The 25,747-nt window shown below is 45.2% G+C and overlaps 1 protein-coding gene across 3 annotated transcripts in view; it reads left to right on the forward strand.

Annotated features, from left to right (window-relative positions):
• The window catches only part of znf462 (zinc finger protein 462), a 95,445-nt gene that overhangs the window by 22,416 nt on the left and 47,282 nt on the right, over positions 1–25,747 (forward strand). For all 3 annotated transcript variants that reach the window (XM_084325303.1, XM_084325305.1, XM_084325304.1), the window contains exons 2-6: positions 5,279–5,523; positions 5,846–11,094; positions 13,636–13,770; positions 16,641–17,068; positions 18,918–19,036. In XM_084325303.1, the coding sequence (XP_084181429.1) occupies positions 5,319–5,523; positions 5,846–11,094; positions 13,636–13,770; positions 16,641–17,068; positions 18,918–19,036 (6,136 nt within the window). In that variant the 5' untranslated portion in view covers positions 5,279–5,318. The remainder of the gene's footprint in view (positions 1–5,278; positions 5,524–5,845; positions 11,095–13,635; positions 13,771–16,640; positions 17,069–18,917; positions 19,037–25,747) is intronic.

The following is a 25,747-nucleotide window of genomic DNA, read 5'->3' on the forward strand; positions in this document are numbered from 1 at the left end:
ATGCAGAGAGACCGGTTGGTGATTAACAAAACGTCAGTAGACTTTGGAATCTGGGGAGCCCAGTCTGATGGCTTTGTCCTCTGTTGCTCCAACCAAGGAAGGTCTCCCAGGTGGCTGGGTCGTACCGCCATGTGCCCTCCTTTATCCTCCCACTGTCCCTCCCTCCCTCCCTCCCTCCCTACCCCTTCAGGCCTATACTCTTCCCTCCCTCCCCCCTCTGCTTCTCTGTTCCTCCTCTCCTCTCCTCTCCTCTCCTCTCCTCTCCTCTCCTCTCCTCTCCTCTCCTCTCCTCTCCTCTCCTCTCCTCTCCTCTCCTCTCTTCTTCTCCCCTCCCCTCTCCTTTCCTCTCCACTCCTCCCCTCCCCTCCCCTCCCCTCCCCTCCCCTCTCCTCTCCTCTCCTCTCCTCTCCTCTCCTCTCCTCTCCTCTCCTCTCCTCTCCTCTCCTCTCCTCTCCTCTCCTCTCCTCTCCTCTCCTCTCCTCTCCTCTCCACCCCGCCTCGTCTGCTCTTCAGCCCAGGGCTGCAGATGTTTTCTGAGCTCCCAGAAAGAAAAGGGAAGTTCAGACATGCTTAGCATTTTTAGACCCCCTTGTGGAGCTTCGTCGGCAGTTCCAAAAAAGAATAAAGAAATGTATTTCTCTCCTGGTTTTTGAAGAAGCGTCGGTATAGCCTGTGTCATTCACTCTGACCCTCTCTCTCTCTCTCTCTCTCTCTCTCTCTCTCTCTCTCTCTCTCTCTCTCTCTCTCCTTGGAATGAAGCTCCATCGTTTCTTTGAAAATCCCTCAACGTGAGAGATAATGTCCCACAGAAAATGAAAGGAAGCAGGCAAAGTCTGGCTGGCAAAGAGTGCAGAGTGAGGCGATTTCCGCTGAGCCGTGCGGGCAGAGAGAGCGCTTGGGTACAGTAGTACAGTACATCTGGCAGATAGATTTCTGTCAGCAGCTCTCCAGTGACACACGGCTTGCCTGCCTGCGAGGAAGAGGATCAGATCCGTGGGTCCATGTTGTTGTGTGCTGCTGGCTGAACACCTAAGAAGCACACGTAGCCTGCTCCTAAAATGGCTGCCCTTGAAGCTCAACTCAGAGGAGGATCTGAGCAGCTCAGTGGCTGCCTGTCAGAGCCCCGGCTGAGCAGATGAAAGCAGTTACACAATCTCACCCCATTAGCTTGGTGTGGCACAGGGCTGACTGGCTGAAGAGACATAGCCTACACACTAAGGCAGATGGTAGTTGTGTGTAGGAGGCTGTTTTTTTCCTCCTTCTCCTCCGCAGGCTTCTCCCCTCCCCTCCTCTCTACTAAAAGGATTCTCTTGATATCCATGTCAAGGAACCTGGCATTAGAAAGCAACTTTGTTCAGAGCAGCGATGAGCTGCCAAAGAGAGCAGGGTGGGGCCCCTGGTGGGCCTGTAACCTGACCCTGAGCAACAATGGGGCCCCTGGCTGCTCGGCCTTCTCACTCACATGGAGCTCCTCTTCACCGGCTGCCCCGCTGGCTGCCCTGCTGGCTGGGAGACGGGTGGGTTCCCAACTGTTGTTGAGTTTTTTTTGACCACAGGTTGTTGTCAGATTCCCGTGATCAAAGTGATCAAAGCCCTTTTAGGTTTGGCTTTTCCATTATGATATAGGACATTAAAGGAACACTAACCAACATTTTGGGAAGTACACTCATTTGCCATCTTCTGACGAGAGGATTGATATCAATTTAGATTTGAATCTCTTTGATATCAATCCCTGTAACTTCCAGAATTAATCTCAATCTCTGTGGATCATGTTGGAAGTTGTAATTTCTTCACTTTTGACAGAGCTATAGGCTAGCAGAGCTAGCTGCTCCATAGCGCTTCCAGTCCTTGTGCTTAGCTAGGCTAGCTGATCCATACCGCTTCCAGTCCTTGTACTTAGCTAGGCTAGCTGCTCCATAGCGCTTCCAGTCCTTGTACTTAGCTAGGCTAGCTGCTCCATACCGCTTCCAGTTCCAGTCCTTGTACTTAGCTAGGCTAGCTGCTCCATACTGCTTCCAGTCCTTGTGCTTAGCTAGGCTAGCTGCTCCATACCGCTTCCAGTTCCAGTCCTTGTGCTTAGCTAGGCTAGCTGCTCCATACTGCTTCCAGTCCTTGTGCTTAGCTAGGCTAGCTGCTCCATACTGCTTCCAGTCCTTGTACTTAGCTAGGCTAGCTGCTCCATACCGCTTCCAGTCCTTGTGCTTAGCTAGGCTAGCTGCTCCATACCGCTTCCAGTTCCAGTCCTTGTACTTAGCTGCTAGGCTAGCTGCTCCATACCGCTTCCAGTCCTTGTGCTTAGCTAGGCTAGCATGCACCAGGGCCTCTCTGTGGGTCTACTGGACACGCAGAGATGAAACTGTAATCTTCTTGTCAGAGAGGAGTGTATTTCCCAAAATGTTCTAGTGTTCCTTTTAAGAATCATAATATTTTTATACCGACTTATAAAGCCTAGTTTACTGATCCAGTGTAGCGGTGCCATTTCTCCAGGAGTTTTTAGTGAACTTCTCCTCCTGTCACGGGTTGCTTTTTTCTGTTGTATGGAACTTGTATCCCAGGTGGAAAGGCTTATCTGTAATCTGTACCATGGCTGAAGGTAGGGTTTTTGATAACCATGCTAGTTGTGTGTGCTGCTGCTGGACGTGTTTGATTTAGAACGCAGAATCGTGCCACAGGTGCAGACAGAGAGGTCTTAGATCAACCGGATTCAAAGCTGGTGAGTCCTCCTCCTCCAGGAATGTTGGGTGGGTGGATACATATATCTATGGGTGGATACAGTAAAAAAAGACGTGGAGCAGTGGGCTATTCGACTGTCAATCAATAGTATCACAGAAGTGAAATGAGCAAATGACACAAGTCACATTAGGTTAGAAATGTCGGATTAGTGCTAATAGTGTAGTTTTTTTTAACAAAGACTAAAGGATTAAAGAAAGCTATGCACATTTCAAAGGGCCATACTTGTAGTAGTGTGAACCGTTAACCTTGAGGGACAGTAGTTGCCACATAGAAGAAGTGTTCAAGAGGTTGGGATCCTGAACATCAAGTTGAGATGCAACTTAACACTGTGTGGCAAAATTTTCTATCCGTCAAATCCTGAATTTGAATACATGCAAAAAATGCATATTAACGCATTTGCCTTGAATTAAAAGAATGCACAGATGACCACTTGTGGCAAATGGAAAAGAGATGCTTTCCACCAAGTGTTTTGTTATTTTGCTCCTAGCCAAACCCCCCCCCCAGAAAGGGCTCATCAAGCCGTGACCAGTTTGAATGCTAATGAACTATATTTAAATGAAAAGTGTCTCACTGTGTCAGCGGCACACAAAGGGGTGCGGACAAGAGGCAAAACCCACTTGATGAAAAAGCTGTCATACTGCCACACAGCCATTCCTATTTCCCATCCTCATCGTCTTTTACTCTGTCAGTTTCATTAAGACTTGTAAATATAAATTTTTTTCATAACTGACAATATAAATGTGGACAGTGATTGGTAATTACGATTGGCGGTTATGATAGGGGGGGGGGGGGGTTGGTCTTTGGCTGCAGCCTATTTGATTTAATTTATTCTTTTGGACATATTGTGAAAATATGTGATACATGGGATGGACTACGCTACCATGTACGTTGTGTGTCACCAACACTGAAAATACCGTTCCTCTCTTGGGATTAATGTCTTGAATTTAATCTGTGTTTATGCCACAACAATGATCTGTAATTATCCAGGGTGTACAGCATTAGGCCTATACAGTTTGGTCCAAATACTGAGCTATATAACTACCCATCTCAAAACCGAATTAGGCTAACTAAAATGGAAGGAATCTCCGTCTGTTTGTCTGTCTGTCCTTAGATTTTCTTGAGAACCGCTCATCCGATCGACTTCTCACTCGGCCGGTGTTTTGCCCGGGAAAGTGCAGTGTCGAGTGTGCAGTTGATTGGATGAGCGGTTCTTGAGAAAGCCGCAAGAAGCAGCAATACCGGGGGCCAAGCAATCGGCCCGGGCACGTTTTGGAACGTGCAACTGCACTGGTTCAATCAGTTGATCGGACTGCCTTCTCGAAAGAGCTGTGCGATGATGGTCAAATCATCTGCTTGTGTTTTACTGGCGAAGCCCAAACCACAGAGACACAAAGCCTTCATCCCTCTGTGGATTCATGCAATCTTATTTGAGCAAGGCTGATGCAATCTGACGGAATGGTCTGCTGTAAATACTGGGCTGCAGAGCTGATCTCCAGCTATGGCTTATCCCAAGGTAATATAAATGGGACAAATCAAGCCATAATCCCTCCTCTGTCCTCGCCATTGTTCTTGGTACCGGTGTTATACAAAAAAAAAAACAGCAAACATCAGCATAGAGATACAGAATTCTCATCTTTGTCATGTGTTGTGAAAAGCACCCTGCTGTGATATACTGTCTGTATTAGGGTTAGCGGTCAACACTGACTCAACTAATTTGAGAATGAGATATTATTCACCCTCGGTGTGAGTTATTATTTTGGTTCCAAAAACACAGGGACTGACCTTTGAGCCTGGCTTCTACAGTATATCTTGATATTTTTTAAATATCAAGTCAAAATGATATGCTGGCCAGTTCACTATCTGACTGAGGATGAGCGATATGAAATGCTGTTTGCTCATCATCCAAAAACATTTACATAAATGAACAGGTTATTATGAGTAATACAAACATTTTGAATTGATTGCAAGCAATTCATAATACAGCTTCACATTGTAAAATCTGCTCTGTACTTCACTCAGAATGGTACGGAATACCGTTGACCCTTATTTCATTTATTTTCAAACCTTTATTTTATATATATAATATTTTAAATGATGATCTTCCATACACAGGCTTTGTGCGTCATGCCCTCACTCTACAATACGCGCCTTGCCTAAATGAAAAGCAGTATTTCCATATGTCCAAATATGTCTTTCCCCCTTAAGATTCTCATAATCTAACCTTCTCATCATCTAACCTTCTCATAATCTAACCTTCTCATTATCTAACCTTCTCATAATCTAATCTTCTCATCATCTAACCTTCTCATCATCTAACCTTCTCATAATCTAATCTTCTCATCATCTAACCTTCTCATGATCTAACCTTCTCATCATCTAACCTTCTCATCATCTAACCTTCTCATCATCTAACCTTTTCATCATCTAACCTTCTCATGATCTAACTTTCTCATGATCTAATCTTCTCATGATCTAATCTTCTCATGATCTAATCTTCTCATCATCTAACCTTCTCATGGTCTCTTGTTTGTTTTGGCCTCCACAGGTTTCCCTGATTTTCCAGGGACTACTTCCCCTCCTCAGTGATGGAAGTATTGCAGTGCGACGGCTGTGACTTCCGCGCTGAGTCCTATGACGACCTGAAGACCCACATCCAGGAGGTGCACACGGTCTTCCTGCAGCCTGCAGACGCGGACGAGTCCGAATCGCTGAAGGATGAGGGAGAGGAGGAGGACAAAGAATGTTACGGCAAGGATGACAAGGATAATGTGCCTCCTGAAGTTGGAATGAGTAAGGCCGGCACGTTGCCTTAGGTGTTAGAGTTGGATCTCTGTTGGGGAAAATGTGGAAAATGTGAATGTGAATGTGGGAAAAATGTGAATGTGTCATATTATGATGTATTGATGAAAAGATAAAAAAAAGTTAGGCTATTTAATCACAGCTGCAATTGCTATTGTTAAACAATATAAATCCACACAAAATGAATTAAGTAATTTAGTGAGTAGTTACTGCTTACATTATAATAACAATACAATAACAAAAACATTTCTCCATGATAGACTATTTAGTTAAGCAGAATTGTCACACATTCTCTTTTTTCTTTTTTTTTCAGGCCCCCACTCCACTGAAAATTCCAACCAAACATTACAAAAACAGACAGCAGAATCCCACCTACCGTTTTACCAGTGCAAGTTCTGTGTCCGTTACTTCAGATCAAAGTCCTTCCTGAGGAACCACACCAAGAAGGTGCATGATGTCACAGAGGAAGACTCAGACGCTAGTAGCTCCCAGACGTCTAAACAACCCAGCTACACCGTTATAACGCACAATGATCATTCAAAAGTGTACTCCTGCCAGTATTGCACATACAAGTCTCCACGCAGAGCGAGGATAGTTAAACACCAAATAATGTATCACAACAAAGTTCCCTCAGAAGACACAGACGGACCGTCAGAATCTGGCAAGGCTGTAGAGGACTCTGATGAAGCCAGTGGATTGTTGAAGGGAACCTTTGCCTGCGAGTGGTGTGACTATGAGACTAACCAGAGGGAGAGCTGGACTAATCACGTGGTGAAGGAGCACAGTGACATGGTGAAGATAGTCTCCTCCATTGAGGAGCTGGAAGGGGAGGGAAGTGCAAGCTCCTCCAAGCCAGACTCCCCCTCCTCTTCCAGGAGCCCAGCAGGGTCAACTATAGCACTCACTGATATGAGTCGACACGAGGAGTCCACGGGGGAAACACCAGAGAACACGCTAGACAAGCCGGCTGCTGGGATCTCATCTTTTCACTATGCAAAGATTAAGGCGGTAATGCCAAACAGCACAGGCTCCTCCCTTTTGTCCAAGAGGTTTGCCACATCCGATGTCTCCAGTGCTGTCACTGAAATGGATGCCACCTTGCTCAACGAAGAAGACTCCAGGAGCAGCTTGGACGAGGAGGACGAGGCGTTGGGTGACATAGATGATCCCAATTATACTGGGACCCTGTCAGCTGACGCAAAACAACTTTTGACGGACGAGGATAACAAATTGCTGGAGACTAAAGGGATACCTTTCAGACGATACATGAATCGCTTCCAGTGTCCTTTCTGTTCCTTCCTCACCATGCACCGTCGGAGCATCTCCCGCCACATCGAAAACATCCACCTCTCCGGTAAAACCACAGTGTATAAATGTGACGAATGCCCGTTCGTCTGCACCAGTGCTCTCAAACTAGGCACGCACAAACAAAGCCACAGCTCCTCTGACGCGGACACCTTGGACCTAACGAGTGATAGCCCAGAACCACAGAATGACACCGCGGCCAAGCCGGTCAACGGGGGAAGTGTAGGCTCTAAAGTCAATGGGAAAAGGTCGACAGGTACGGCGAGTGACCACAACCAGCAGAACCCTCACCACTGCACGCTTTGCAGTTTCTCTACCACCACACTGAAAGGCCTTAGGGTTCACCAGCAGCACAAGCACTCCTACTGTGATGACATGCAGTCTGCTATCTTTGATGGTCCCTTGGCCGACCAGCCGGACTCTGAGGCAGAATGTTCTCCAATCGTTCTGCAAAAGACCCAGACCTCCATCCTAGGACTTTCCAGCAAAAAGTCCTCCTTAGGGAAAACAGCCAGGAAGTCCATTAACGACTTGCCTTTGGATTTGTCTCCAGTTAAGAAGAGAACTAGAATTGATGAAATTGCCAGCAACCTTTCGAGTAAGATAAGCCAAAGCCAACTGGACATGGTAATAAACCTGGATGAGATGGATGATGAGGAAGGGGGAGAAAATCATACCGGTGTTGATAAAGAGGGCAGCAACCATGACAGGGAGAACTATGTTTTCACTTACAACACACAGCAATTAAGAGAATCCGCTAACTCCCGCCAAGGAGGCAGAATAGGGAAGAGGAAAAGCAACCCCAAGTCCAAACCTAGAAACATTCCCATAGCACTGTCTCTCTCTGACGATGAAGGTGAGAATGTTCCCGCTGATTCTAAAGATCTCCAAGACCAGAGCAACCAAGACACCTTCCAGGAGAATACAGAATATCCGGAGGAACCTGGAGCGGCGCGTTTCTACTGTAAACACTGTGATTACCACAACAAGTCAGCCCGCAGTGTCAGCACCCATTACCAGAGGATGCACCCCTACATCAAGTTCAGCTTTAGGTACATCCTGGACCCTGATGACCACAGTGCCGTCTTCCGTTGCTTGGAGTGCTTCATCGAGTACACAAATTACAACGATCTACATCAACACTACATGGATCACCACCCTGAGGCTAGCAATGTGCTCAACTTCAACCAGCCTAATCTGGTGTATATGTGCCGCTTCTGTTCATACACAAGCCCCAACGTTAGGAGTCTGATGCCCCATTACCAAAGAATGCATCCCACGGTGAAAATAAACAATGCCATGATCTTCTCCAGTTATATAGTAGAGCAACCCCACAAGAGCGGGGAATCGCAAACTCTGAGGGAAATTCTCAACTCCGGCCCCAAGAATTTCAGCTCGGCCAGCTCTACCCCCAGATCCTCCTCCAGCCCTGCCTTGAAAACCATCTCCAAGACACCCGAGGCCAGTGCTGAGACCGAGGCTCTGAAGGACGCTATGGGCGGCAACGTTGTGGTGTATGACTGTGATGTTTGCTCCTTCGCCAGCCCCAACATGCACTCTGTTCTGGTCCATTATCAGAAGAAACATCCAGAGCAAAAGGCCTCATATTTCCGCATACAGAAAACCATGAGGGTCATCTCGGTGGACAGGCCGCAATCTGCCGGCAACTCCTCATTCAACCTCGGTGTCGCCAACACTCCGAAGTCATCAAGCTCCACACCGTTTGGATCTGATGAGGAAATATACTACTGTAAACACTGTGTGTACAGTAACAGGTCTGTTGTGGGCGTGCTAGTCCATTATCAGAAGAGACATCCAGAAATAAAAGTGACAGCAAAATATATTAAACATGGTGCTCCCACTCCCGGACTGATGAAGCTAATGGATGAATTGCAAATTGCAGCTCCCAAACAGTTTATGAAACAGTTCAACAGTAATGGATATGATGGATCTAGTACCTCCAGTCCCAAACCTGGCAGTGGAGAGAAAGGAGAAGCTGAGATGCTGTTCTTTTGTCAGCACTGTGACTATGGTAACCGCACCGTAAAAGGAGTGCTTATTCACTACCAGAAAAAGCACAGGGAAACCAAGGCCAACGCTGACCTTGTGCGTCGTCACACCGCAGTCGTCCGTAGTCAGCGTGAGCGTGCTCAGATGGGTCAGTCAGCCAACGTCTCATCTACCATGACGCCGGCCCCCTCCGACCCGGAGAACACATCGACTCTCCGCTCGTTGAAGTGCAAACACTGTTCCTACACGTCTCCTTACGTCTATGCCCTGAAGAAACACCTGAAGAAAGATCACCCCACGGTGAAGGCCACGGCCATGACCATATTACACTGGGCCTACCAAGACGGCATCCTGGAGGCCGGCTACCACTGTGAGTGGTGCATCTACTCCCACGCCGAACCCCAAGGCCTGCTCCTGCATTACCAAAGACGCCATCCTGAACACAATGTGGACTATGCGTACATGGCCAGCAAGCTTTGGGCCGGGCCAGAGACGACCCAACAAGGGCCCAACTCGGAAACCAAGCATTACAGATGCAGAGACTGTGCCTTTGAGGCCTGTACCATATGGGATATCACCAGTCACTATCAAGCGGTTCACCCTTGGGCCATCAAAGGGGATGAATCTGTCCTATTAGATATCATCAGAGGTAATAGGTCACCTGAGAAGCTCCAACAGGCAATGGCCAAAGAACAAGTAACTTTCACCTTTCATCAGGCCATCGAAGATGATGGAGCACTGGTTATCGATACCCCACAGCAAGAAATCCTTCCCCATCCGTCCCACTCGCGTCTCTCCATCTCCAACAACCCATATCAGTGTACTGTATGTCTGTCGGAATACAACAGTCTCCATGGCCTCCTTACACACTATGGGAAGAAGCACCCAGGCATGAAGGTCAAGGCCGCAGACTTTGCACAGGAAGCAGACATCAACCCCAGTTCCGTCTACAAGTGCCGCCATTGTCCTTATGTGAACTCTCGCATCCACGGGGTCTTAACTCACTATCAGAAACGGCACCCGTTAGTAAAAGTCACTGCTGAGGACTTTGCAGACGATATAGAGCAAATTCCTGACGTAAATGAAGGAGAGGATAAGTGTAAAACACAAAGGCAGGGCTACGGTGCGTATAGATGCAAAATGTGCCCGTACACACACGGTACAATGGAGAAACTCAAAATCCACTATGAGAAATATCACAACCAACCGGCTTCTGATATGTTCGCTCCTTCCCTCACACTCTTTTCCTCCGGCAAGGAGACGGAGGCGGTGGCTGAGTGCAGTGCCACTCATGTATCAAATGCACCAGAAGTGGAGGTCAGTGACTTTGACCACGCTCTCTCCCAGTTCCCCATCAAGACAGAGAAACATACCGTGTTTAATTGTCAGCTCTGCAAATACTTCTGCTCCACCAGGAAAGGCATCGCCCGCCACTACCGCATCAAGCACAACAATGTCCGTGCTCAGCCAGAGGGTAAAAACAATGTCTTCAAATGTGCTCTGTGTGCTTACACAAACCCTGTTCGCAAAGGCCTGGCAGCGCACTATCAGAAGCGTCACGACATCGATGCCTATTACACCCACTGTTTGGCCGCATCCAAGACTCTAACCGACAAGCCTGTCAAAGTGGTTGTGCCCCTGGCGTCGGAAGGGGGTGGTTCGGAGATGAGCGAGGACCTAAGATTGGCCGTGGAGAGGAGAAAATGTTCCCTTTGCGCCTTCCAGGCCTTCAGCAGAAAAAGCATTGTTTCACACTATATTAAACGCCACCCGGGCGTGTTCCCCAAGAAGCAGCACGCTAGCAAGCTCGGCCGCTACTTCACCGTGATCTATGCCAAAGAACCAGAGGACATCACTGACTCTGCGCCGGTGGAGGAGGACAAGGAAGCGATGGAGGTCCAACCTGAGCCCGAGCAGGACGGAGAGGTTGAATGGCTGCCGTTCAAGTGTCTGAAATGCTTCCGGATGTCCTTCAGCGCAACTGAGCTGCTCTCTCTGCACTACAATGACAACCACAACAAGGACCTGAAGAGGGACTTTGCGATCTCGCCCAGTCCGGCGGAAGATGGCTCAGAGTTGTACCAGTGTTCTCACTGTGAGCTGAGGTTCCTGTCACTGCCGGTCCTGGCCAAACATCTGATGAATCATAATGAAGAATTCCAGAAGCGAGCCATGAGGCAAGAGAGGAGGAGGCAGCTTCTCAGCAAGCAGAAGGCCACAGAACCACCCGAGACCAAGGCTGACAAGGTGAGTAGAGACCAGATGTCATAGAGAATGTTTTTCAAAGACACTGGGTGCCTTTGCTTTTTATTTAATATTCCAATATTATCCGGGATACTTGTGTATTCCATCTATGAGATAGCACACAAATGCCATATCCTTTTCGTAATGGTCAGGATACGCTATGAGAAACCTGAATATGTTCGCTGGGATAGGTCAATATTTGTGAGGATTCTGAACGTGAACTCTTTAACACAGACTTTTTGCAGTCTGGGTGAGTTCCATTTCCATGGCAACACTAGCAATATTCCTTCTACCCATTTATAATGGCACATCGGTAGGTTTATACACACAATAGGGTTGGGTACCGTTCACATTTGAACCGATACCGGTACTTTAGTCTCTAAAAATGTAATCTACCTACCTCAGTTGTAAAAAATGGGTCCAAACTTCAAATGATTTATTATCGTTATTATTTATTTAGAACAATTTGTTAACACATTGTGCGCCATAAACGGCGTAAGTGGTTATTGCCCGCCATGCGTTGAACGTCAACAACGGCGTAAATAGTTTTTGGGATCAATATTTAATTTTTTCACCATGACATTCATAATTCATCCAGCCTCCCTCCGGACTGCAGAGGCACCCTGTCTGAGATTGCAACGCCTCAATACCGCCGCCTGGTGGATTGTCGGGCGAGTTACACTCATGCTAAACCGGAAGTGGCGATCGGTGCATCAAGGAAATTCCTCCGGCAGTAATATCTTGTTACGTGGGTCCAGACAAACACTTGAGTGCATTTGGATAGCTTTCGAAACGCAATAATCGATATGATTTCGGCGTTTATTGCGCCATACAAACCGGAAATGGATATAGGAGATCGACGTCAAATAATTGGGATCTTTTTCCTCCAGTCTCATCGGCGAACGGTAAGAGGACACTAGCGTTATTTTCAGCCCGATTGTCCATCTCTTTGTTTGCAATCAGTCTGATCAATATATCAACCCATACTAAATAAAGCCGTTACTGATGATCAAGGAATTATAAACGACCCCCCCCCCCCCCCTTTCCTTCACGCATGATGAAGCATAATGTATACCGATCATATACATTTGAATTTTTTAATATAGCGTGCGTCAGGGCCTATAACTAGCGTTTTTGGAATTACAGCAGAAAAGCTTAAAAACAGCGCTGGCAGACTGGGTATAATGATGGGCACAATGCCCGGCGCCCAATGTGTTAATATATATATAATATATAATATTGCAGCGACAACTCTGCATCTAGCTTTGTAAAGTGTAAGCACACTTGCAACCGTTTTTGGCTTGCCATTGCCCCGACTGCTTTGTTGTTGAATCAAGTCAAATCCTAGGTAAGCGTGTATTGTGCGCGTGAACGTTGACGTGACATCATCGGACTTAAATTTTTTTTTATTTGATCTTGCGTGAATCGGTACTCGGTAGTACCGACGTGATCCCTAACATTCACACCTGGGAGCTGCCCAGTAAAACACTGACACTGTTGGCACTAAGCAGCTCCACTGGAACAGGTGGAAGTTGAGTGCCTTGCTCAAGAGCACGTCACCAGTGGATGTTGAGGGAGGGAGAAGCATTATTCAGGGGGTATTAAAACATCCTAAAAAGTATTAAATGTATTTGCACAGGTATAAAAAAAATGTCATCTTCCTGGCTGTCGGGTGATGAAATAATATTTAATATATAAAATTGTTTTTGTATTCAAGTCGTTGTTTTTTGCGGGTACTACCGAGAGCTTGATGCGTCTGGCAAGACCTTAAAAAGGCTTTAAAAAAAGTCTTACATTTAACTTGTTGAAACCTGTTATTCCCGACCCCACGGTTTTCCCGTCCAGGAATAACACAGATGTCCCGGTTACGAGCCGTGCACTGAACATGGATAACATTGTTATCTGGCAAATTAAAGATTAAATGTTCTAAATAAAAAGCAAAAATCTCAAATATATATATTATTTTTCCTTTCCTTTTCATAATTGACAAACGGTGAATAATGACTCAAGCATAAAGAGAGTGCTGCATATGACCGCCCTCTCTTCTTTTATTCTCTTATTTTCTCTGTTCTCTCTCTCTCTCTCTCTTTCTCTCTCTCTCTCTCTCTCTCTCTCTCTCTCTCTCTCTTTCTCTCTCTCTCTCTCTCTCTCTCTCTCTCTCTCTCTCTCTCTCTCTCTCTCTCTCTCTCTCTCTCTCTCTCTCTATTTAGCTGAAGGATCTTCCTTCATTTGCTGCATTTAAAAGTATGCTCTCTGACCACTGTGTGTCAACTTTTAACTGTCTTAGCTGATTTTATTCATTGTTTATTCTTATTTATTGTGCCTATATGTGCCGATTGATGACCTCTGAGCAGGTCCTAAATTATTATTATTATTATTATTATTATTATTATTATTATTATTATTATTATTATATGTATGAAATTGCTGATAGACAAGTGTCTTGTTTTGTAAGCTCGTTGTCACTTTAAAAGAGGATAACCTCGTACGAGTTGAAATAAAGGTTTGAAATTAAATTAAACAAAATCCTCTTTCCCTTACCAGGAGAATCCTGCAAATAAAACACCCATCGGCTTCAGGTGTAACTTCTGTGTGGAGGTGCACCCTACCCTCCGTGCCATCTGCAACCACCTGCGAAAGCATGTCCAGTACGGGGAGGCCAAAGAGGGACATGTCAAGGTAATTACAATTCAAATAAACATTAGTATTTATTTGTTTCAGGGAGGGGTGTAACATTAATGATTATCTGATTCGAGGTTTGTGTGAATTGTTTTCATGTTGAGCTATAGATTGTGGATGAATACACACAGAAAGGTACACCATGCCAATGTTCATGCTTTATTTGTTTTAAACGAGACAATTTAGAAATGTGTCCATTGAGGATACATTGGCATTTCAAGTGGGGTGGACCGCGCGGGAAACAACAATGACGTAACCACTACACCTCCCTATAGACATTACTAAAAAATTACCTCATCAAGTAGATCCAGCAATAAGTACATAGCATATTTGTTTGTTGTTTAAATATACCAACCACTGATATAAGTAGACTCTCCAGCTGCTATTTTAAGGTCCACTTTGTTTTCTTCTCAGTGCTGTACTTCTGTCTCTACTGATGCCCAGCCTCTCTAGACAGACCTAGCTGTGCTGGATCTGGATTCTGTTTCCAGTTTTGTTTATTGCCAACAGAGGCCCCCATGTAGACAGTCTGTCAACTTCCCCCTGGAGAAAACAGGCACTGCTGTCCCAATGCAGGAGGGGTGTTTGTGTGTGTGTGTGTGTGTGTGTGTGTGTGTGTGTGTGTGTGTGTGTGTGTGTGTGTGTGTGTGTGTGTGTGTGTGTGTGTGTGTGTGTGTGTGTGTGTGTGTGTGTGTGTGTGTGTGTGTGTGTGTGTGTGTGTGTGTGTGTGTGTGTGTGTGTGTGTGTGTGTGTGTGTGTGTGTGTGTGTGTGTGTGCGCAAGTGCAATGGGGGGGGGGGGGGGGGGGGGGTAGCCAGCTATAACTTTAAGGGCAATGGCGGGTACCCATTCAGACATTAGTATTCCACTGAGGTAGTCAGGGACTCTTGGCAGAGACACCCAGGTCTGAGGACCAACAACCTCACACCCAAGACTAAGGCCAAGAGGAGGCCTGGCTCTCAGATACTCCATATCTATCTCCTTTATATACAAGTTATTATTTGTAATCATAATAATCATAATTACTTACCTCATACTATAGTCTACCCATATAATGTATGATGTCATGTACAATAGTGCTGCATATACTATATATATAAATGTTAACAAAACAATTATTTACAGCATATATATATATTATCTATATATCCATATCTGTCTGATATCTGCATATAATCCGTCTATATACCTTCCTTATACACCTGCATATAAGCCAAACAACTCTGCTGTCTGTACATATCCCCTACCTAACTTATTTGGAAAATAAACATCTACAGTAGGACGTCGAGCCCCTTTTATGAAAGGAGTCGGTGTTTTTTTCCCAGGCAGCGAGAACATCTGACACGCGGCGTCTGGAAGCGGTCTTGTCTAGATGTGTCACAGCGTTCATTCAACTTTTAAGTAGAAAGTGTCGACTTTACTGTGGGGCTTCATATTAAATATTATTATCAAATATTATATTAGTAACATCATTCTTATAGCTCCAGCTTCTGGTACCCTCTCCTCAGAACGGGGCTAAAGGGACAGGCAGGCAGGCAGGCGGACAGCAGGAGGGCAGGGTTGGGCCTGTGTGGATGCCACATCTTATTTATGGCTCCATGAAGTGCAGGGTCAGGTCCTTCTGCAGCAAGAGTGAGCTTCCTGGAGGCAATAAAAAAAAAGCCAGGCTGGGTTGTCTGTCTGTGTGTGACGGCTACAGGAACCAGCCTGCACTCCTGCAGATGAAGGAAGTGGGCAGGTATGGGAAGGGGGTAAAGCATGAATGGACAAGGGGCCTATTCACTGGTGCCAGTAGAGGAGCACTATGACCAGCTAAAGTGAGGCCCCGGTGGATAGAGACGAGTCTGCCCGCTGGACAAAGTTCACTAGTTGATCAGAAGAGGATTAGGCGTGTCTGATTCGTGTTACATAGGCAGAGAGATACTATGAGAACAGGGTAGACTTCCTGAACTGTGTCGGGTTGGGTTTCTAAAGCCTTTTCATTTGGGGGACGGTTGGCTGAACATGTAGTTGATCAGTCTTTTAAGGGCATGTAACTGTCAGCCATATTGATCCATCGATCTGACTTGAGGGGCTGAATAGCCATGACATTTTGGTCGCGATGAAAACTCTCGCATGCGACCTCAACTTAAGTCAATATTCCTCCTCGTTTGAAATCCCTCTCCACATGTATAGAAAGCAGGGGTGTAAAAAGTACCCAGAAATTATACTTAGGTGAAAGTATGGGTACCGTCTAAAAAATCGTACTCAAGTAAAAGTCGTCTGAGTATCTGGCTAAAAACACACTTGAGTAAAAGTAAAAAAGTTTCTACTTTTAGATGTACTTATGTACTAAAAACTTGTTTTTATTCCGGGGCAATGAAAATGTACGTTTCATCACTCGTACTATCGTTTGTGGCCATCTTCTGTAGCTTGTCACTCTGACTGTCTTTATTATTCTGATAGCAGGTGTTTAATCAAAGATCCCCGCTTTCTAGTCTTGCACAAGGACCAATCAGCATGGGTATGGGCGGGTTAATTTTCCATTGATGGGGATTTGATTGGCTGTTTTTAAATAAAGAGCGGCCGCAGGATTAATAACGTTAGCGTTAGTTCGCCCAGAAAAACAAATATACTAATTAAAATGGTTGGACCTGCGAGATTTGTACTTTGTAGGTCTGCATTTTAAATGTAAAGAGTAAAAAGTATGTTTTTTTTCTCTGAAATGTAATTGAGTAAAAGTACAAGTATACAAACCTAATAATACTTGAGTAAAGTACAAATCCCCCAAAACAGTACTTAAGTATTGTAACAAAGTACAATTACTCAAGTACTTTACACCCCTGGTAGAAAGGTGACCTCCACGTGTCCCCTCTCTTCTTCCTCCTGCAGCAGGAAGTCAGCGAGGTGCCGCTGTCCCTCCCCCCGCCGCAGAGCCTCGCTAACGGAGAGCTGGAGCCGGACGACGCGGCCGCCGCGGAGGCCGACTGCCTGGAGACCGCCGCCACGGCAACCACGGGCCCGCTGGTGGTCGCCGCCGGTGGTGGTACTGTTGCCATGGAGACGACGGAAGCACGGACGGATGGAGGAGGAGGCAGGGCAGCGGCCCTGGTGGCGGCGGCGAGGGCGGTGGTGTCGGGGGGCCAGCTGAAGCAGCGCCTCACGGCGGGGGGCCACCCGTGTGCCCAGTGCGACCGGGTCTTCATGTCCATGCAGGGCCTGCGGTCCCACGAGAGGAGCCACTCCGCCATGGCCATGTTCAGCAGGGAGGACAAGTACAGCTGCCAGTACTGCCAGTTCGTCTCGCCCTTCAGACACAAGTAAGTGCACAGGGTTCGCACAAGGCCCTTGAGGTGCTTGAAGTGCTGATTTGTTTACAAAAAAAGTCAAGGCCTGGAATTCCTTGAAAACAGCCAATTTTTTAACAAGGTGCTTAAAAAGTACCTTGAAATTCAAATTGAATGTTTTGTTCATCCATGATCAAATTGTTCTGAATCAAGAAATTGCATTATTTCTTTATCTAAAGTGTAACTAATTGTCGGAAATTGGTTTTAAGCCATAAATATCAGATTTTCTTTCAATAAAAAAAAAACGCATTTAAAAGTGAATTGGATCCTTTTAAATTCCCTTTTTAAATGAAAAATTGTGCTTGGAAAGATACTTGAAAGTCCTTGATTTTCATTTTGCAATGTCTGTGGGAACCCTGAGTACAGGAGAGATGAAGAGTTTCTGTCCGTCCAGCGCTTCCACTATGTCTTCTATTATTCCACTGTGTTATTGCAAGTAAACTCACCTCAGTCAGTCAACATTATGTACAATATGTATTCCTGGATTTCATTTGAAACTCATTTCTTCAAATGGCCACGCTCTAAATCCTCCAGATGCTTTAAGCTCCACACGTGCAGCCGTAGTATAGTTTCGCTATATATTCTGTTTGTTCTATCAAAAGAAAATCTCTTTGAATCTTACATTTACTCCAAAGATGTCTCCGCCTCCACCCTTTGAGACTGGCAGCGGAAGGCAAACATCCCGGCCGAGACATATTGATAGTGTGATTTGTCTTATCCATTGCTTAGGGGGAGAGAGGAGAGAGGGGGGGGGGGGAGAGAGAGAGTGAGAGACAGACCTCATCTCTTCTCTCTCCCTACTCCCGAGTGTAATCCCTCTGTACTGCCTGTGCCCTGACCCAGAAAGAAGGCGCGTTCGTTCCCATGCCACCTAGGAGGCTGGCATTAAAAACACCGCCGCGGTCCCCACAGGCCCTCGCACACTCACTCTCACCAGGGGGAATTGTGGGTAGATGAGTTCACCCCACGGTTCCCTGTTCTGTAGTCGTTGGATGTGTCTGCTGCTTGTTGTCGGGTAAACAGAACGGACGGCAGACGTAGACACTGCTGGATGTCCCACTGTAGACACCATCAAAGTGCACGTCATGGAACATGTCTCTCTCTCTCCCTCTCTCTCTCTCTCTCTCTCTGTTCTCTCCTCTTGTCACTGTCTTCTCTTCTGTTCCACTCATTACTTGCGATCCCTTTGTCTTCTTTTCATCACCCTCTCTTCTTTTATTCTCTTATCTTCTCTGATCTCCCTCTCTCTCTCCCCCCCCCTTCTCTCTCTCTCTCTCTCTCTCGCTCTCTCTCTCTCTCTCTCTCTCTCTCTCTTTCTCTCTCTCTCTCTCTCTCTCTCTTCCTCCCACCCTCACCCCTATCTCTCTCTTTCTCTCTCTCTCTCTCCCCCCTCTCTCTTTTTCTCTCCCTCTCTCCCTCTCTTTCTCTCTCACTCCTCCCTCTCTCACCCTCTCTTTTATTCTCTTATCTTCTCTGATCTTCCTCTTTTTCTCTTTCTCCCTCTCTCCTTATCCCTCTCTTTCTTTCTCTCTCTCTCTTCCTCCCTCCCTTTTCCTCTATCCCCCTCTTTCTCTCTCTCTTTCTCTCGCTCTCTCTCTCTCTCTCTCTCTCTCTCTCTCTCTCTCTCTCTCTCTCTCACCCTCTTTTTTATTCTCTGATCTTCCTATATCTTTCTCACTCTCTCACTCTCGTCCTGTTGTGTGTGTTGTCTCTCTCTCTCTCTCTTTCTCACTCACTCGTCCTGTTGTGTGTGTTGTCTCTCTCACACTCTCTCATTCACTCGTCCTGTTGTATGTGTTGTCTCTCTCGCTTTCCTCACCAGTCTGGACCGACATGTGCAGTCTCACCACGGTCACAACAAGCCCTTCAAATGCAAACTCTGTCCCTTTAAGTCTGCCTACTTGAGTCGCCTTAAGAGCCACCTGCACAAAGCACATGCAGGTAAACCAGCACGCACACACACACACACACGCACACACACACACACACACACACACACACACACACACACACACACACACACACACTATACATACACACACACACACACACACAGATATACACACACACACACACTCACACACACATACACACAAACACACACACACACACACAACACATACACACAAACACACACACACAAACAGATACACACAAACACACACACACACACAGATACACACATACAAATACACATACACATACACATTTGCCAAGTTTGTGAGAGAAAGCAGAATACGTTGTTATGTATATACACTGAAACAGTCATTTTGGTGAGGGTTTGGCACAAAAATGTAATAATAAATCAATCTATCGATCGTATATGAACACCAACATAAACACACAAATATACACAATGACACACATGCAACCACACGTACACACACACACACACACACACACACACACACACAGTACACACACACACACACACATAAATGTTTGTGTGAAATATGGGGACATGTATATAACTAATCCTAATCTTAACCATCACACTACAATAGCTTGTCAAACAGGATGTCAAAAATTTCCTGATTTGGTAGCGTGTCCTGATTTTGTGAGTGTGAATTGTCCTGATTTTCCACATAATTGAGGTACACACACACACACACACACACACACACACACACAACACACACACACACACATTGATGTGCACACACATACCAATACACGCACGCACACGCACACACACACACACACAGGCCATACACATGTGATACTTCCCTGAGTGTGAACACATAACCAGTCCAAAAGGAAAGGGAGGAACAAAGTATGATTGACAGATGGACAATCTTCAAGGATGTGTACCTTTATTGACCTATCTCAAGCCCTGCCCTCTTTTCTTGATCCTCCAATCAAAACCCTCGCTTCCTTTGGACCAACATTTGCGTGTTTGTTTATCGTTTGATGGTTTGTTGTGGAAGATCAGGAAAAGGGGGCTGGGTTTCGAGAAAAGGCTAAAGTGCTTCATCGCGCTCATTTGCACTGAACCAGGAGTTCTGAGAAGAAAGCATTTTTTTCTTCTTTTTTTCTCTGAATCAAAGACTATTTGGGTCCAGATCAAACAAGCAGCCCACAATCAGTGTGCAGATAGACCCCACTGGTGTCAGATGTGATGTCTTTGATCCAGAGCAGATATCTGTGGACACCAAACCCTACCATTATTATGTCAACGGATGTCTGTTTTAGAAATATAACAGGAGAGAGAGGCCTGTACCACAAAATGGAATGCATGCCGCTGCCCTCTTTTGATGTGATCCCATGCCTCATATGTTTCATGTTTTTTGAAGGGACCAGACGGCAGAAATTGATTGCAAAGACAAGACATAGAGACAGACGGCCAAGAGCAGCGAAGCCCCGCGAGAGGGAGAGGCAGAGAGAGAGAGAGAGAGAGAGAGAGAGAGAGAGAGAGAGAGAGAGAGAGGGGAGGGGGAGAGAGAGAGAGAGAGAGAGAGAGAGAGAGAGAGAGAATGAATGAATGAATGACACGTGAGTTGAGTGCATGCGAGAGAGCAAGAGAAAGAGAGAGAGAAAAAGAGAGAGAGAAAAAGAGAGAGAGAGCAAGAGAGTCAATCATTAGGAGTGACAATAGGGAAGAGACCACTTTTCAAAAGCCGCAGACATGAATACTATTCGTCTGTCTCTGATTGGAGAGACATACCAGTCAGATTCAACAATCGCCTGCGGATGATTGACTTGAACAAAAATCAATTTAGAGTCGTGATTACGTCTGGAGAGAGAGCGGAGGACGGTGTCTTTCATTTGCGTTCCCCTTTTATTCTTTGTCAAAACATTGTGTTCCCTCTGTTGGGCATCGAATCTCACGCACCTTGTCTCCGTCCTTTGCCTGTGTATGCTTTTGATTGTATCCCAGGTAATAGGCTGAGGACAGTGTGTGTGTGTGTGTGTGTGTGTGTGTGTGTGTAGTAGGGCTGGGCGATTAATCGATATTTCGATTAATTCGAATTAATGATTTAGGACGATTTTGACAAATTTAAATCGATTTTCCAAAATAAATATACGTTTTTTTTATTTATTTTTTTTAGTCACCTTTTATTTTACAAAAAGTGATGTTAGGTGAAAGTTAGATTAGCACTTTATTAATCCCAATAGGGACATTCATCTTGGTTTGATCATTTGTTTGTGTCAAATAAAAAAAATAAGAAACATTTGCTCTCAAGAGAAAAAAATCGATTAAAATCGTAAATCGGATTAAAAAAAAATAATCAGGGATTTTATTTTTAGGCCATATCGCCCAGCCCTGTGTGTGTAGGTGTGTGTGTGTGTGTGTGTGTGTGTGTGTGTGTGTGTGTGTGTGTGTGTATTTGTATATGTCTGTGTGTAAGTGTGTGTCTGTGTGTCTGTGTGTGTGCGTGTGTGTGTGTGTGTGCTATGGAATCCATAGCACACGGCATGTGAACGCTGCTTCTCTCGATAAGGTGCTAAAGTCATTCAAGGGTAGAGCAGCAGAAAACGAGTGTCAGTGGCCCTCTGTCTGAGCGCTGGTGGCAGGGTTCTGTTCAGGCCGCTATCAAGGCCATCAATTTGCCCTTGAATGGGTTGCCTGACTGGTCATCATCAAAATGTGTCAAAAAATAGAAAATTGGACACAGAGGCAGATTCGTCATGTTTTGTAGCCCGAGAGCCGGACTCGCTGGCTTCTTCAGTATTGGTTAGATTGGTGCGGCAGTGCTGTCCTTTTACCAAACCGTTCACCGTCTGTAGTGTGGTAGTGAAAGGGTTAACCTCTCTATTGTCGCAGTGAAAGGGTTAACCCTTTGGTAGTGTGGTAGTGAAAGGGTTCAAATACCATATGGGTCCTCCTTCTCTCAACATTGATGGAATATGAAATGAGTCTGTTTATTCCATTATATCAAGTTCAGTTTTCACTTATGAATCACAACACTGTTTTTCCTTCACACAGAATATGACCACCGGTCTGTAGTACAACGTTCATTCGTAGGTCTTCACCCAAACGCCCACAGAGACAAAGTCGATCTCTTTGTGCTTTTCAATGTTGCGCTGCGTGACAAGTGAGGTGATGGTGATTCTCACGGCGTTTAGATTAGATTCAAATGTATTGTCATCATCATTGTCAAGTACAGCACAACAAAGTTTGGCATCCAACCAGAGTGCAAATGTAAACAGTAAAGTGCAATAGTTTACAATGTACAGGTGATTCAATTGGGTATAGAATATATAAATTAGTACTACTGAGTAATAGTGTTAATCAGATGTACGTATGTACTAGGGATGGGCGTGAGTAATTGTAGCTATATAAAAAAAAGAATAAAATCGAAATTATAAATTTTTATTAACTTTTTTTTATATATATCTTTTCACATATATGTGTAAGATTATAACTGTTTGTTGGTTTCCTTAGACATATATACGTGAATGAACAAAAATAAGTAAACAAAAATGTCATAGTAGGACATTCTAGAACATTTGTGATGTCACAGTATGATGTCATATAGAACATTCTAGAACATTTGTGATGTCACAGTATGTTGTCATAATAGAACATTCTAGAACATTTGTGTTCTATATATATTCAACAATTCTCTGGGTGGGGAGCGGATAGAGAGACCATGTGCATGATATATCAGGCGATGATCAGGTCAGCAATTGACTATGGCTGTTTTGTGTACGGCTCTGCGGCCAAGTCTATTTACGAAAGCTGGATGTGCTTCAGTGCAAGGCTCTGAGAATCTGTTGTGGAGCTTTTAAGACCACCCCAGTTCCAACACTATTGGTGGAAATGGGGGAGTTGCCCTTAAACCTGAGGAGAGTAAAGTTAGGGCTACAGTACTGGGCAAAATTGAGTGGGACTAGTCTGTCCTTCCCAGCTAGGTGTTTACTTTCAGGAGATGGGGATAAGTATAAGCCTTTTTTGTCCAGTATTGATCAGTGGGCCAGGAAGTTGAGATTGCATCAGGTGGGGGTTGCGGAGCACACTTGTTGGCTGTCAGTGCCATTTTGGCTAGTTCCTGATCGAGTCATTGAATTTAGGTTCTTGATGGAGGAGGATAAGGGCGAGATTGTGGGAGAAATAGAGAGGTTCCTTTTGGGCTCAGGGTCTCTGGAGGTTTTCACTGATGGCTCTGTGGATCCTGAAAGTGAGAGGGCAGGCTTTGGGTGGTGTGTGCCTCGGTTAGGGATCGGTAAGGGACAGAGAATATCTGATGGCAGCTCTGTGTTTGTGACAGAGTTGCTTGCCATTCTCTGGGCATTGTGGTGGGTGGAGGAAGTGGGACCAAGCCAGGTGATTATATGTTCTGACTCGGCTGCTGCACTGATGGCTCTGAGTGCAGGTGGGTCTAAAGCTCGCCCTGATCTCATTCAGGAAATAATGTTGGTTTTATATAGGATTGCGAAGGCAGGCTGGTCAGTGGAGTTTTGTTGGGTTCCGGGGCATGCTGGGATTGCGGGAAATGAGATGGCTGACTCCCTTGCCAAACAGAGCCTGGGAAGGGAGGAAGAGATAGGCATTTCAATGGGAAGAGTAGAACTCAGAGAGAAGATAAAGAAAGGAGTTGAGGCTGAGTGGCAGGCTGAGTGGGAAAAGGGGACCAAGGGAAGGCACTATTTCTCTCTGCAGCCTCGGGTCAAAATCAAGGTGGATGGATATGGGTCTAGGAGTGATGGGGTGAAGATGTGTAGATTGAGGCTGGGACACTGTGGGTTGAACAGTACCTTGTGCATTGTGGGAAAACATCCAGATGGGCGGTGTGAATGTGGAGAGACTGAAACTGTCGGGCATGTTTTCCTAGAATGTGAAAGGTATAGGAAAGAGAGGGACATATTTTATAAAAGTCTGGTAGAGTTGGGAGTCTCTTCCTTCTCTCTTAAATCTTTCTTTGGCATGGATAATGAAAACCACCAGCTGATCACAGAGTCAGTGCTGACATTTCTGCACGCGTCAGAGTTGTATCAGAGGATATAGCGTTATTGTATTTATTAGTATTGGACAGGCAAGAGGAGCAGAGAAGAAGGAGATAGAGTCGATAGTAATGTGTTTTGAAGATGAGAAGAAGAAGAGGGTAAACAATCAAAAGTTGATTTACCAGAGGCCTAACTATGGAAACCATACCACTAGCGTAGTATAAGAACTGAGGAGGGCAGTAATACGCCTGCGGGAAATTCAAAAGAAGAAAGAAGAAGAAGAAGAAGAGCTCATCAAAAGGGCAGTAATACGCCACGATGCGTCTACACTGCCGGAAATTCTAAAGAAGAAGAAGAAGAAGATCTCATTCTGCATCTACTAACTAACTCAGACTGTTGACTTGTGAACGGTGGCTTTGTTTTATTGAATCCTTGTCGTTTTGGGAGCATGGAGGTTCACGGCGGTGGATCTGGAGGTGTGGTCGTTAGCCGCAGCAGCGTTCCAGCTTTCCTGACCAAACTTTGGACACTGGTGGAAGACCCAGAAACTGACCCTCTCATCTGCTGGAGCCCAAATGGAACTAGTTTTCATCTATTTGACCACGGTCGCTTCTCCAAGGAGGTTCTTCCAAAGTTTTTCAAGCACAACAAAATGGCCAGCTTCGTACGACAACTCAACATATATGGATTCCGTAAGGTGGTCCACGACCATGGGGTTCTTGTGAAACAGGAGTTAGACCACACAGAGTTCCAACATCCTTATTTCATCAGAGGACAAGATCAGCTGCTGAAGAACATCAAACGTAAAGTCACCAATGTGTCCAATCTGAAGCAGGATGAGCTGAAGGTGTTTCCTGAGGAGGAGTCTAAGATCCTCAGTGATGTTCAGCTGATGAAGGGAAAACAGGAGAACAGCGACTCTAAGATCATCTCTATTAAACACGAGAACGAGGCTTTGTGGAGGGAAATTGACAGTCTGAAACAGAAAGACTCCCAGCAGCAGAAAGTTGTCAACAAGTTGAACAGAGTTCTGGGCATGAAGAGAAAGATCCCTCTGATGCTGAACGACAGTAGCTCTGCCCACTCCATGCCTAAATACAGCCGGCAGTACTCAGATATACACAAGTGTATATCTAATATCTACCGGTATTCAGAAAAACAGCATTAGACACTTACCTTGTTCACTATTTCCAACAGTATATAAAGCACTGATAACTCTGGATAACTCTCCAAGGACCAAGTCTATCCGTTGAGGAATCAGTTGAAGCAATGATCATCTAGCTGTTTGTTAGGGCTTATGTATGTTACAAGCGACAAACCATGCAAACCGGACCGCTCCTAACTCTACGCCGGATGATTGTCGATATCGGTCAGGCCCCAAGACGTGGCCTGCATGTCTCAACCCCACAGCCCATTCTAGATCCCCATTCGCCAGCGCCATCGGCACACATAAAATTACCTAATGCAAATAAATAGAACATAAAAAGGGATAAAAGTCAATTATTAGAGATTATAATACAGACAGTCCTATTGTTAGATCCACAGAACATGTAGATTAATCGATTACTCGTAGCTATAGAAAAAAGAAAAAAAATCGAAATTATCTGTTTTTATGGGGGGAAAATCTTTATTTTTGAAAGATTTTATATATATCTTTTCACATATATGCGTAAGATTATAACTGTTGGTTTCCTTAGACATATATACGTGAATGAAAAAAAATAAGTAAAAAAAAATTATGTCATAGTAGGACATTATAGAACA

This window comes from Notolepis coatsorum (genome assembly GCF_963971535.1).
Source record: "Notolepis coatsorum genome assembly, chromosome: 11".
NCBI lineage: Eukaryota > Metazoa > Chordata > Actinopteri > Aulopiformes > Paralepididae > Notolepis > Notolepis coatsorum.